Source organism: Erythrolamprus reginae, chromosome Z (assembly GCF_031021105.1).
Source record: "Erythrolamprus reginae isolate rEryReg1 chromosome Z, rEryReg1.hap1, whole genome shotgun sequence".
NCBI lineage: Eukaryota > Metazoa > Chordata > Lepidosauria > Squamata > Dipsadidae > Erythrolamprus > Erythrolamprus reginae.
The window spans coordinates 59,591,641-59,603,672 of record NC_091963.1 but is presented as its reverse complement, the minus strand read 5'-3'; the positions used below and the strand labels follow the sequence as shown (position 1 = coordinate 59,603,672).

At 40.6% G+C, this 12,032-nt stretch overlaps 1 protein-coding gene across 2 annotated transcripts in view; it reads left to right on the top strand.

The window, feature by feature from the left end:
• PIGA (phosphatidylinositol glycan anchor biosynthesis class A) overlaps window positions 1-12,032 on the top strand; it is a 79,372-nt gene that overhangs the window by 45,875 nt on the left and 21,465 nt on the right. For both annotated transcript variants that reach the window (XM_070767126.1, XM_070767127.1), the window contains exon 5: window positions 1,998-2,204. In XM_070767126.1, coding sequence (XP_070623227.1) covers window positions 1,998-2,204 — 207 coding nt within the window. The remainder of the gene's footprint in view (window positions 1-1,997; window positions 2,205-12,032) is intronic.

The window sequence follows — 12,032 nt, the reverse complement described above, 5'->3', positions numbered from 1 at the left end:
GTGAGTGGATTTGACAAAATGATGAATATGAGACAGATTGTATGACTAATTTTGTTGTTAGTTGTGAAGTCATGTTCGATCCATTGTGACCTCATGGGCAACGTTCCTCTAAGCCTTCCTATTTTCTATCATCCTCTGGAGTCCACTTAAGTTTGCCTACTGCTTCAGTGATTCTATCCAGCCAACTCGTTCTCTGTCATCCCCCTCTTCTTTTGTCTTCAATCTTTCCCAGCATTAAGTTCTTCTCCAGTTAGTTCTTCCTTCTCATTAGGTTGTCAAAGTATTTGAGTTTCATCTTCAGGAGCTGACCTTCTTAAGAGTAGTCAGGGTTGATCTCATCTAGGACTGACCAGTTTGATTCCCTTGCAGCCCAAGGAACTCACAGGAATCTTCTCCAGCACCTAATTATGACTAATTATGGAGAGTTAAATGAGATTTAAGTATTAAGGAAAGGCAAAACAAAAAAAATGAGGGAAGCCTGTAATTCAGACTAATTTGGTATGCTAGCAGGTTTTAAGATTAAGAATTAGCAGACAGAAATACTTATAAAAATAAAGGATCAAACAGAAACTATGAAAAATTGGTTTTAAGATTGAGAAAAAATAAAATATTTGTGTATCACTAACACAAATATTAATTTGTTATTACAAAATAAGTATGTAAGATATGGAATGAAATTAAAAGGACATTTTAATATGGGACAAAAGAAATTTGTCATGATAGGAAAGAATTTCTATGATAAAAATAAATGTTCTACCTGGAATGATAGTTTTGTTTCAGACACTATTTTGACAAATGATAGATCATTTAAATAAGACCTGAAAGTTATCTCTAAATTTGCATGACAGGGAAAAAGCTACGAGTTAAATATGTTATGAAATGCAAAGAAAAGAAGTGGATTGGGTTTATCTAATTGAAATTGTATTTTGCAGTTCATTGTTTTGTTTGGATATTGTTGAAAATTAAAGACTAAATAAAAAAAGTAAGAAAAACATGACCTGATATTTTACTGTGTGCATATTTATGGTTGGCCAAAGTCAATGTAGATTTTAAAAAATCATTATGTTACAAATCCAGGTTGTTCCTGAAAATAGCTCTATGGCTGTCAATACAAATATTTTATACAGAAGGAAAAATAGGCATTTATAATTGGTCTGAAGAAAATTGGAAGCCACATCTTCCCATTCTTTTTTATATTTTTTCTACTTCAATTAAAATATGAAAATTATATTTTAAAAAATGAATTGGGAACACATGACAATTGTATCCTTTCCCATTTGAGTGTGTGTATGTGCGTGCGCACACATGCCTTCTAATCAGGATTGACTCCTGGTAACTGCCGGGACTAGTCCCTGCGCTTTTCTTGTCTTTTTTTTTTTTTTGCACATGGTTTACCATTGCCTGTTTTTTAAGAATGAGATTTTTTTTTTTTTAAGAATGGCTCCAGGTCTCCCAGCTGACTTTACATGTAAGGCGTGTCTAGAACTCACTTCCAGTTTCTAGCCTGGTGCATATACACAAATTGGTACTATTTGAAAGAATGATAACAGTAAATTAATTGCCTTCTTTTCTACTTTGGAGTGGCAGGACAATCTACATAGACTTTAATTCAGGTCCCCATTGTAAACATTTTTCGAAGCACTGGACTTTTAAATGACCAAAGGTAATATGTATTTTACAAAGGAAGAATGGATAAGAAGATTAAGAATGAATATGATACAGTCAAAAGAACAAGAAATGTGAAGAATACTAAACAGAGTTATTGGGATAAAGATTCATATAAACAAAATATTAAAATATTGGTGACTATAGTTAAATATTTCAGAAGTGAGATAATGGTTTTATGAATATATTAAAAAAAACTTTTATTCAGAAAAAAACAAAAGAAAAACCTCTTTTTTATTAAATATAAAGTATTATATATTATCTATACAGTGTTTGTATTTTTGAGACACAAATTGCCTAGCAAAAGCATAATAATTTATCTGTTGTTTCAGGTGGTCAGTACGAGAGTTGGTGGGATTCCTGAAGTACTTCCAGATGATTTTATAATTTTATGTGAACCTTCAGTGAAATCTCTCTGCAGTGGATTGGAAAAGGCTATTAGCCATCTGAAATCAGGATCACTATTGTCTCCAGAAATTATGCATGACAAAGTTAAAACATTCTACACTTGGAGAAATGTTGCAAAAAGAACTGAAAAGGTGGGTGAACTTTCTTGTTTGGAAACATTACATTCATTTGAAAACATTTTCATGTTTTTTAATAGTTTATCTCATTGTAGAAATTTAATTATATTGTTTTCTTTATGCATTTAACGTGGGTAGCTAGAATCTTGTTCATAGGAAATTTGTTGTGCCAGAATAAGTATAGACAAAGAACTTATCTTTTTCTTTATTGTTTTCAAAAATATTTCTCACATGTTTTATTCTGTTTTTACAGATCTTAATCCATCTCTATTACCTTTTGTATATGTAATTCATTTCTTTATATATTTTGTTAAATTGTATACATTCAATTATAAATATCATAAGTAAAACATAATATTAAATTAAAAGAAAAGAAAGATAATGCTTTTACTTCATTTCCATTAATATTACAAGGTATTTGTGTTCTTTCTATATATACTGATACTTTGTATTATTACATTTTTAGTTTTTCTTTTGAATCCATTTCTGCCATTTGTACCATAGTCGTTTTGATTCTTTGCTTTTTTTAATATAATTTTTATTGATTTTTTAAAAAGTTTTACAAAAAACAAAACAAAAGCATAAAACATAAAAGTGTACCATCACTATAGAAAAAAAATAAAGATTCCCTTCACCAGGGAAGATTCAATTTTTTTATCCTTCATTTGCTTCCTCTCTGGGTTACATTGTTCATTCATTATAAAGTGATTGAGTTTTATTTTTTACATTTGCATCACTTGCCGATATTGTTAATATATAATTTTTAACCTTCTCCCGCCGCCTCATTGTTGCTGCTAATTTCTCTTCATTATAATTATGTAATCTGATTTCCATAGTTTCAAAGTGAATGTGGTCCACCATGTATCTGCACCAATTTTTTATCGTCCATTTATTATCGTCTTTCCACCCAAGCACTATGGTTGCCTGGGCACTTTCTATCGCTGCAGTTTTAATTTCTTCATATCCTTTTACATCACTATTTTTATCAATAATGCTGCTTCCTTGGTTATTTTCCAATTACCCTTCATAATTTTATTCACTTCCATTTGAATTTGCTTCCAAAATTTTTGAACTTTGTTACATTCCAAAAACATATGCATAAATACTCCTTTTTCCTTACAGCCATGCCAACAATTTCCTTTCCTTGTTGTTTGAAAGCGTACTAATTGTACTGGTGTATAATACCATTTCATTTATGTAATATTTTTCTTTTCATCTCTCTTATTCTTGTATTTTTAATTCTTTTAATATTTTCTTTCCATATACCATTCATCAATTTCTAATTCATCCTGCCAGTATCTCGTCAATCCTTTTACTACTTGTTCCTCTGCTTGTAATAATTCTCTCTATATATTACTTGTTTGTGCTTTTATATTCTTACTCTTTTCCCTTAATATCTTCTCTAAATTCGTTTCTTGTCTAATGAATATTTCTTTATTTTCCCTTTTACTTAAATATATACTTTTGCGTTAATTTGTAACCAATTTTGTTGTCCAAGGCACCTCTCTATTTCATTTCTATTAATTCTTCCGTCCTTTTCATATAACTGTTTCATTCTCTGTATACCTTTTCTCCTTAATTCCCATATTATCTTTGTGAGGTTACTTTCTTTCTTTGTATTTATCACATGCAGCGTTGCTAATTTAGAATTTGTCATTTTCAATTTATCTTGCCATTTCATCCAACTCTATTATCGCTTTAGTAGGGTCTAATAATCTATTTATTTCTACTTTGTTCCATTTCCTAAATAATAGTTCCTGATTCTTAATATCATTAATTTCTTTCTCTAATTCTACCCATGGTTTTTCCTCTAATAATTGTAGTTCCATTAGCCTATCAATTTGATATGCATCCCTATAATTTCCCCCCCCCCTGTCTTCTGTGGCTATCAACCATTTTTTTAAAAATTCTTGGTCTTTTATTTCCTTCTATCCACACATTTAATTTGGTGTCCCATTCTCTTAATTTTCTTATTGGGAAGGTTCCATGCATTACCTGAAAAATGTATAGCATTTTTGGAATAATCATCATCTTTAATGCTCTTACTCTGGCCAGTCTTCTCAAATTTTTATTTCTCCAATTCTTAATTTGTTTCTGGATTTTTTCCATATCAAATTATAGTTAAATTCCACCATTTTTTCCAGGTTCTTTAATAACCATACTCCTAAATATTTCATTTTCTTATTACCCAATTTTAGACCCGATACCTTCTGTATTTCAATTTGTTCTTTCGGCCCAGTATTTAAACAAATAATTTCTGATTTTTCCATATTTACTCTTAACCCTGATTGGTCTTTAAACTCCTGAAGTATTATGATAATTCTTTTAATCATATCTATTGGTGTTTCTGTAACTATTATGGCATCGTCTGCAAATAAGTTTAATTTTAATTCCATATTTCCTATTTGATATCCCTTCCATTGTTTATCTTTTCTGATTTTATTAGCTAACATTTCAATTGCCATTGCAAAAAGCATCGGGGATAGGGGACATCCCTGCTTAGTTCCATTATTTATTTCTATCTTTTTCATTCTATTTCCATTCACTCTAACATAAGCTGTATTTTCCTTATATATTTCTTTTATTACTTGACAAAAACTTTTCCCCATATTCAAACTATTACATAGTTGGAACAAGTACTCATGATTTATTTTATCAAAGGCTTTGTAAACATCTAACTTTAGTAATCCCATTTTCTTTTTAGTTCTTGTAGCATGGTGCAGCACGTTCACTATATTTCTAATAGGTTCATATATTCTTCTTCCTTTTGTAAAATCATACTGAACTTTCCCAATTATCCTTGGTAATATATTTTCCAATCTATTTGCTAAAATTTTCATAAAAAATTTATAATCTTGATTTAGCAGACTAATTGGGCAGTAGGAGCCAGGTTCTTTTAAGTCTTGATCTGGTTTGGGAATTGTTACAATTTCAGAGTTCTTCCATGTTTGTGGAACGTCTAATGTTATGAGGATGTTATTATACAATTTCTCCAAATACGGTAGCAAAATTTCTATATATGTTTTATAATATTCGCCTGTAAATCCATCAGGGCCTGGTGCTTTACCAGGTTTTAACTCTTTTACCACTTTAAATATTTCATCCCTTGTTATATTTGCATTTAACATTTGTCTTTCTTCATTATTCAGCCTTTCTTTCTCTATTTCTTGTAACATAACATGTTCTTTTTCATACAATTTTACATAAAATTCTCTCATTACATTTTCTAATTCTCTAATACCATATCTCATTACTCCATTATCTTTCAGGCCATTTATTATTAATTTTTCTTTTCTTTTTTTAAGATAGTTCGCCTTGTAATGCTGATTCTCCACTTGCACTGCTTCGGAGAGTCCAACATGGGTTAATCTACAGCCTATTGGAAGGGACTGAGTTAAAAATTAGCATAAATAACCGGTCCAACCCCCATGCTGCCCTCTCTGGGTCAGTCTAAAAAACTCAGTCATAGTGGAGGGACTCATGAGTTTTTCCTCCTATGACTCTTGTAGTCTTACTGTTATTTAGCTTGTAAATTTACTTCATTTTATTTTCTTACTTATAAAGCATATTAAATATTCACTAACAGTCTCTTTTCTGTTTTGTTTTCAGATACTGGAGTGACCTACTTCGGCGGTTTGGGCCCCTGCTCTGCGGAGTAATGCCCACTTCTCTTCCCCCAGGTCGGAGCCTCTTCCCTGCGAGGGTACAGCTCCAAGGACCGGGTGTCGCCCAGTGAACGAGGTCCCCGGCCTGCACGGCCATACCTCCGTTCGAAGCGACCATCGAGAGCCGACCACACCAAGAGGAAAGGCGGCAGGATTCGAATCTCCCGCAAAAAGCCACCGCTTGGAAACGGAGGTGGCGAACGAAGCGCCCGGCCGGGCAGCCCTGTGGATTGCGATCGCCGTTGGTAACGGCAAAGCAGTGGGTGTGGTCATTGTAATCTGGGCGCCATACACAGGGGGCCGCCATCTTGAGAGTCAGCTCGGCGCCACCATTTTGAGGGGTTGACGGACAGCCCGATTCACCCATAAAAACGGGCGGACGTCCTGTCTAGCACAGGAAGAGGCAGAGCTCAAACAGCGGCGGCCATTTTCGCTGGCCTAAATTGGCACAAACGCAGCAATAATTACTTGTTTGTCACACGGAGGTCTGAAATCATTGCCATGGCCGACCCAGCTCAACAGGGGACGACAGAAGCCCTGCTTGCAAAGGCCAAGGAGAAGCCTCACTCTTCCAAGGCCAAATCCAAAAGCTCTCAATCCTCCTCTGCAATGAGAGATGCTGAAAGACGCATCAAAGCCCTGGAGGAGCAATTGGAGGCACAAAGACAAGCTGCCCTGCCAATAGTGCCCAGTCAGAATGTACCATCAACAACAGGTACTACCCCCCCGCTACTGACAGGGACTGGTCACCGGATAGGTTTGGAGGACCATCCCAGGTGGCAGAGCCAGCTAGGCCAGAATTCACCAGGCCTTCTTCTTCTTCCTCTGCATGGCACATGGCATCCCAACCATTGCCAACAGCCACATTCACCCCTACAGCGGCTGGCCTCAGATCCTCCCCAGACACCTGGCAACGCCTTCCACCTGCCTTGCAGGACATGATTGCCTCGGCCTATTCCCATGGCATAGTGGCTGGGGCCCAACAGCACATGTCCTGTGCCCCTCCTGCTTCTCCTCGCCCTCCTCCCTCTCTTCAGAGGAATATATGGGCAGCCCCAGCCCCCCCCGTCTCCCACGCATGAATCTTTTCAGGAGGATCCGGGTTTTAGGGAGCATGGCTCTGAACCAGATGATGGCCTGTCAGAAGATGAGGGAGTGCCTCCAGAACCCCCAGCATATGCTGGCCTCTTTAGGCCCTCCATTTTTCGAGTACTTCTGAACAAGGCTAAACTAGCCATCACCTTGGGCACACCTGACAAGCCCACAGACCCAGCAGCAGCCACTCAACCGGCCTCAAGGGTACTTACTGAAACCCAGAGAGATGCAGACTGCATACCTGCCTCTAAACTCTTCTTGGACAATGTTAAAAGGCCCTGGCAATACCCAGCGGGAGCTCTAGGCCCAACAGCCTCTGAGCGGAAATTCTACGCCTTTGAACCAGAATTGGAAAATTTACTAGAATTTCCATCTGTCGATGCCCCTGTTGTCTCCAATGCGCTCGTTCCATCAGAGGTGGCGGACGGTCTAAAACCAGAGGACCGGAGAGCTGAGGGCATAAACAAAAAAGCCCATCAGATGACCGCATGGGCCCTTAAAGCAGCCTCAGCAGCATCATTTTTTAACCGGGCGTCGGTCCTATGGCTCCAGGACATGCTCACGAGGCTAGGACCGGAAGATGGTCGCTTGAGGCAAGACCTCAACAAGTTATTAGCAGCAGCGGAGTTCTCCGCGGACGCCACTCTATCGGCATCCCGTTTTTCCTCACGGGCCCTAGCAGCAAATCAGTCAGCTCGCCGCTTACTCTGGCTACGAACATGGCAGGCTGACGCCAAATCCAAATGGCGTCTGGCCTCAGCCCCATTTGATGGAACAAAATTGTTCGGCGAATCTCTTGACAAGGTCCTCATAGAGGATAAAGACAAAAAGAAAGTCTTACCCAGAACCTATAGAAGTCAGGAGAGACTGGTCACCCCATACTTCAGACGCCCACCCTTTCGGGCAGGGGCCTCCTCCAATGTACCCCAGGTTGGAAGGTCATACACCCAGGGGTCATACTCTCAACCCTCATACAGAGCGGACAGGGGTGGTTTTGGAGATCGGAATAGACAATTCCAACAAACAAGGAAAACCTACAGAGGTTCTAACAGGGGAGGCTATCGAAGAAACAAATGACTCCATCGAGACTTTCCCTATAGAAGGACAGCTACAACACTTCACCGCCTCCTGGGAAGCTATATCTACAGACTCTTGGGCTCTAAAAACAATAGCCCAGGGTCTCACCCTGGATTTCATCCAGAAACCTCCCAGCAGATTCCTGCAATGCCCAGTAATTCTCAACAACCTCAAACGCAACCTCCTGTACCAAGAGATCGACCACCTACTCCACATCGGTGCCATCGAGAGGGTCCCTGTCCATCAGGAGGGACAGGGCTACTATTCGATCGTGTTCATCGTACCCAAGGCCTCCGGTGGCTGCCGCCTCATACTAAACTTGAAACAACTAAACATATATATCAGATACAGGCAATTCAAAATGCATTCGCTAAAGACAATATTAGCAGCAATACGACAGGGGGATTGTCTGACGTCAATCGACCTCAAAGAGGCATACCTACATATCCCAGTACATCAGGACTACAGGAAATACCTTCGCTTTTGCCTCGACAACCAACATTTCCAGTACAGGGCCATGCCCTTCGGTCTGTCATCAGCACCCAGAACATTCACAAAGTTGCTGGATATACTCACACACACCTCAGGTCACGTCCACTACGCCTTATGGCATATTTGGACGATATCATCATATTGTCCAAAAGTCCCGGACGGGCTCGCCACGACCTGACAGAAACCATGAGGACATTAGAACATCTCGGTTTCTCCATCAATTACCAAAAAAGCCATCTTACACCAACAAGGTACCTACCTCACCTAGGTACCAACATAGACACCACAACCGGCACAGTCTTCCTCTCAACAGAACGCCAGACCAAGGTCAGAGCCCTGGTCACACAGTTACAACGCAACCGCTCACCGACATTAGCGTTCCTTTCTCAACTGTTGGGAGTACTCATATCTTGTATAGACATTCTACCTTGGGCCAGGCTCCATGCCAGGCCTCTACAATGGTTCCTTATCCCCTTTCAGAGGAACCGAACGAGTCACTCTTCCACATCAGTAACGATTTCGCAAGAAGTAGGGCGATCACTCCCTTGGTGGACGTCATCAGCCCTTTCACAAGGATCACCGTTCCTGCCACAGCAGGAGATAACCATAACAACGGACGCGAGCCTCTCGGGCTGGGGAGCACACTCCGATGTGGGAGTGGCTCAGGGCCTTTGGAACCCAGAGGAACTCACATGCCCAAACATCAATTACCTGGAGCTCAGAGCTGTTCATCTCGCTCTCAGACATTTCACAGCGCAGGTAAGAGGTCAGAACGTTCTGATCCTCACAGACAATGTGGCAACGAGAGGACACATCAACCATCTGGGCGGCACAAGATCAGGACGCCTGATGCGGGAATCCCAGTCTCTCTTCAGATGGGCAGAACGACATCTAACATCACTGCGGGCGGAGCACATATCTGGCATTTCAAACCTTCAAGCAGATTGGCTCAGCCGGACCACCATAAACCCGGCAGAGTGGAGCCTGGGCAGAGATCTGTTCCTAGAGATCATTCACAAATACGGGACACCGGAGGTGGATCTGTTTGCCACCCATTACAACAATCAGTTACCCAGGTTCTTTTCAAGGTTCCCATCACCGGGAGCAGAACAAACCAATGCACTGTCATGCCCATGGCCGGAAGGGCTACTATATGCCTTTCCTCCAACCTGCCTGATCCCAAGAGTAGTCAGCAAGCTGCTACAAGAACAAGCGGAGATCCTCTTGGTAGCCCCATTTTGGCCCAGGCGCCCTTGGTTCGCGGACTTGATGAGCCTCTCGATGTCCTCCCCCTGGCGAATCCCACACCACAAGGTGGTTCTGACACAGGGGTCAATTTATCACCCAGACCCTCAGTGGTGGAGTCTTGCCGTGTGGCACTTGAGGGGGAGAGATTGAGGAAAGAGCGACTACCAGACCGAGTGATAAACACCATGCAGGCAGCTCGGCGACCCTCCACGACCCGCATTTATCAGGCCACATGGAGGGCATACTGTACATTTTGCAGAAATCGGAAGCAGGACCCGCAGTCTCCATCCGTAATCCAGATCCTGGAATTCTTACAGGCTGGGTTGGACAAAGGACTGTCACCCAACACACTTCGCAGACAAACGGCAGCTATAGCCACAATTCTTAAAATGGACTTTTCTCGCCCAATTTCACAACACTCATGGATTCGGGACTTTATCAGGGGAGCATCGAACATCAGACCCCCTACCGTACATAGATTTCCTACATGGGATTTACCACTGGTTCTACAGGCTCTGACGGGACCCCCCTTTGAGCCTTTACGAGACATTCCACTTAGCCTCCTATCGCTGAAAACGGTTTTCTTAACAGCAATCACATCAGCAAGGAGAGTTTCCGAACTCGCGGCCTTGTCAATCAGACCGGACTTATGCATGTTTCATGCAAACAAGGTAGTCCTCCGACCTGATCCTTCCTTTTTACCAAAAATGAACACTGTCTTCCACAGATCACAGGATATTATCCTTCCGGACTTTTGTGCCCAGGGGTCACATCCACTGGAGCTAAGGTGGCACAAGATAGACGTTCGTCGTGCCATCAAAATATACATAAGACGGACAAGCACCTTCAGGAAAACAGAGGCCCTGTTCGTCTCATATTTCCCGGCATCCATGGGGAATAAAGTGTCATCTAAGACTATTAGCTGTTGGATACGCTCCTGCATTGTCACCGCCTATAAATCAGGATCCACGCCAATACCTAGAGGTATCACGGCCCACTCTACAAGAAGTGCGGCCACATCAGCGGCCTGGGTGACGCAGGGAGGATATTTGCCGGGCAGCAACCTGGGCTGCCCCCAATACGTTTATCAAGCATTATCGTTTGGACAGTTTCGCTTCGGCTGAAGCGGCCTTTGGACGCAGAGTATTGCAGAGAGTTTGCACCGATTCTGCGCCCCTGGTCCAGCCTTCTCCCTCCCTAGTTTAAAGCTTGGGTATATCCCATGTTGGACTCTCCGAAGCAGTGCAAGTGGAGAAGAACCGTTGCACTTACCTGAACGGTCTTCTCGCTGCACTGCAAGGAGAGTCCAAACCCACCCGGCTAATTGGCCCAGGGTCACAGGAAGATTCATAGTTGAGTTGGGATTCTGTTGAATCAATTGAATAAAGTTACTTGGTTTACTAGCACTATGACTTCGTTTTATTATAAGACTGACCCAGAGAGGGCAGCATCGGGGTTGGACCGGTTATTTATGCTAATTTTTAACTCAGTCCCTTCCAATAGGCTGTAGATTAACCCATGTTGGACTCTCCTTGCAGTGCAGCGAGAAGACCGTTCAGGTAAGTGCAACGGTTCTTCCCCCCCCCCCATATTTCTATTCTCTGTTTCACCGCCGCTCTCATATTATTCCAGTTTTCTTCCTCTATATCTTTTAATTGTCTTTGTTTAAGTTTTAACAGGTCATTCCATTCCTTATTTCTAGTTATTCTCAAATTAACTCTGATTAATTCTATTTCCCTTATTCTTTTTTCCCTTTCCATCCCCCAACTTTTTCTAATATAAGACTCCATGCTAATTAATGACTGCTTTCTTCGTGTCCCAGATAACTGATTGCTTCATTCCGTCATTTTGATTTATTTCATAAAATTCCTGAATATCTCTCTGAATTTTTTCCCTATTTTCTTCACTTGCTGAGACAATTGTGTTGTATCTCCAAATTCTTTGTTTACCAATGGGGTCTATTTTTATAACTGCCGTTATGGGTGCGTTGTCAGATATCCAATTACTTTTAATTTCTGCTTTTTTAACTTGAATGTTTCCTGTTTTGTTCATAAATATATAGTCAATACAACTAAACTTATTATATCTTCCTGAATAATATGTTCCTCTATTTAAATGATCAGCATGTAAGTCTATCATATTTAACTTATTCAAATTTAATTGTTTCTTTTCTTTCTTTTCTTTTCTTTGTTATTGGCTGTTATTTCTACATTAAAATCCCCAGCAAATATCACCGTCCCCTCTGAAAATAAATTCCAGTTTACCT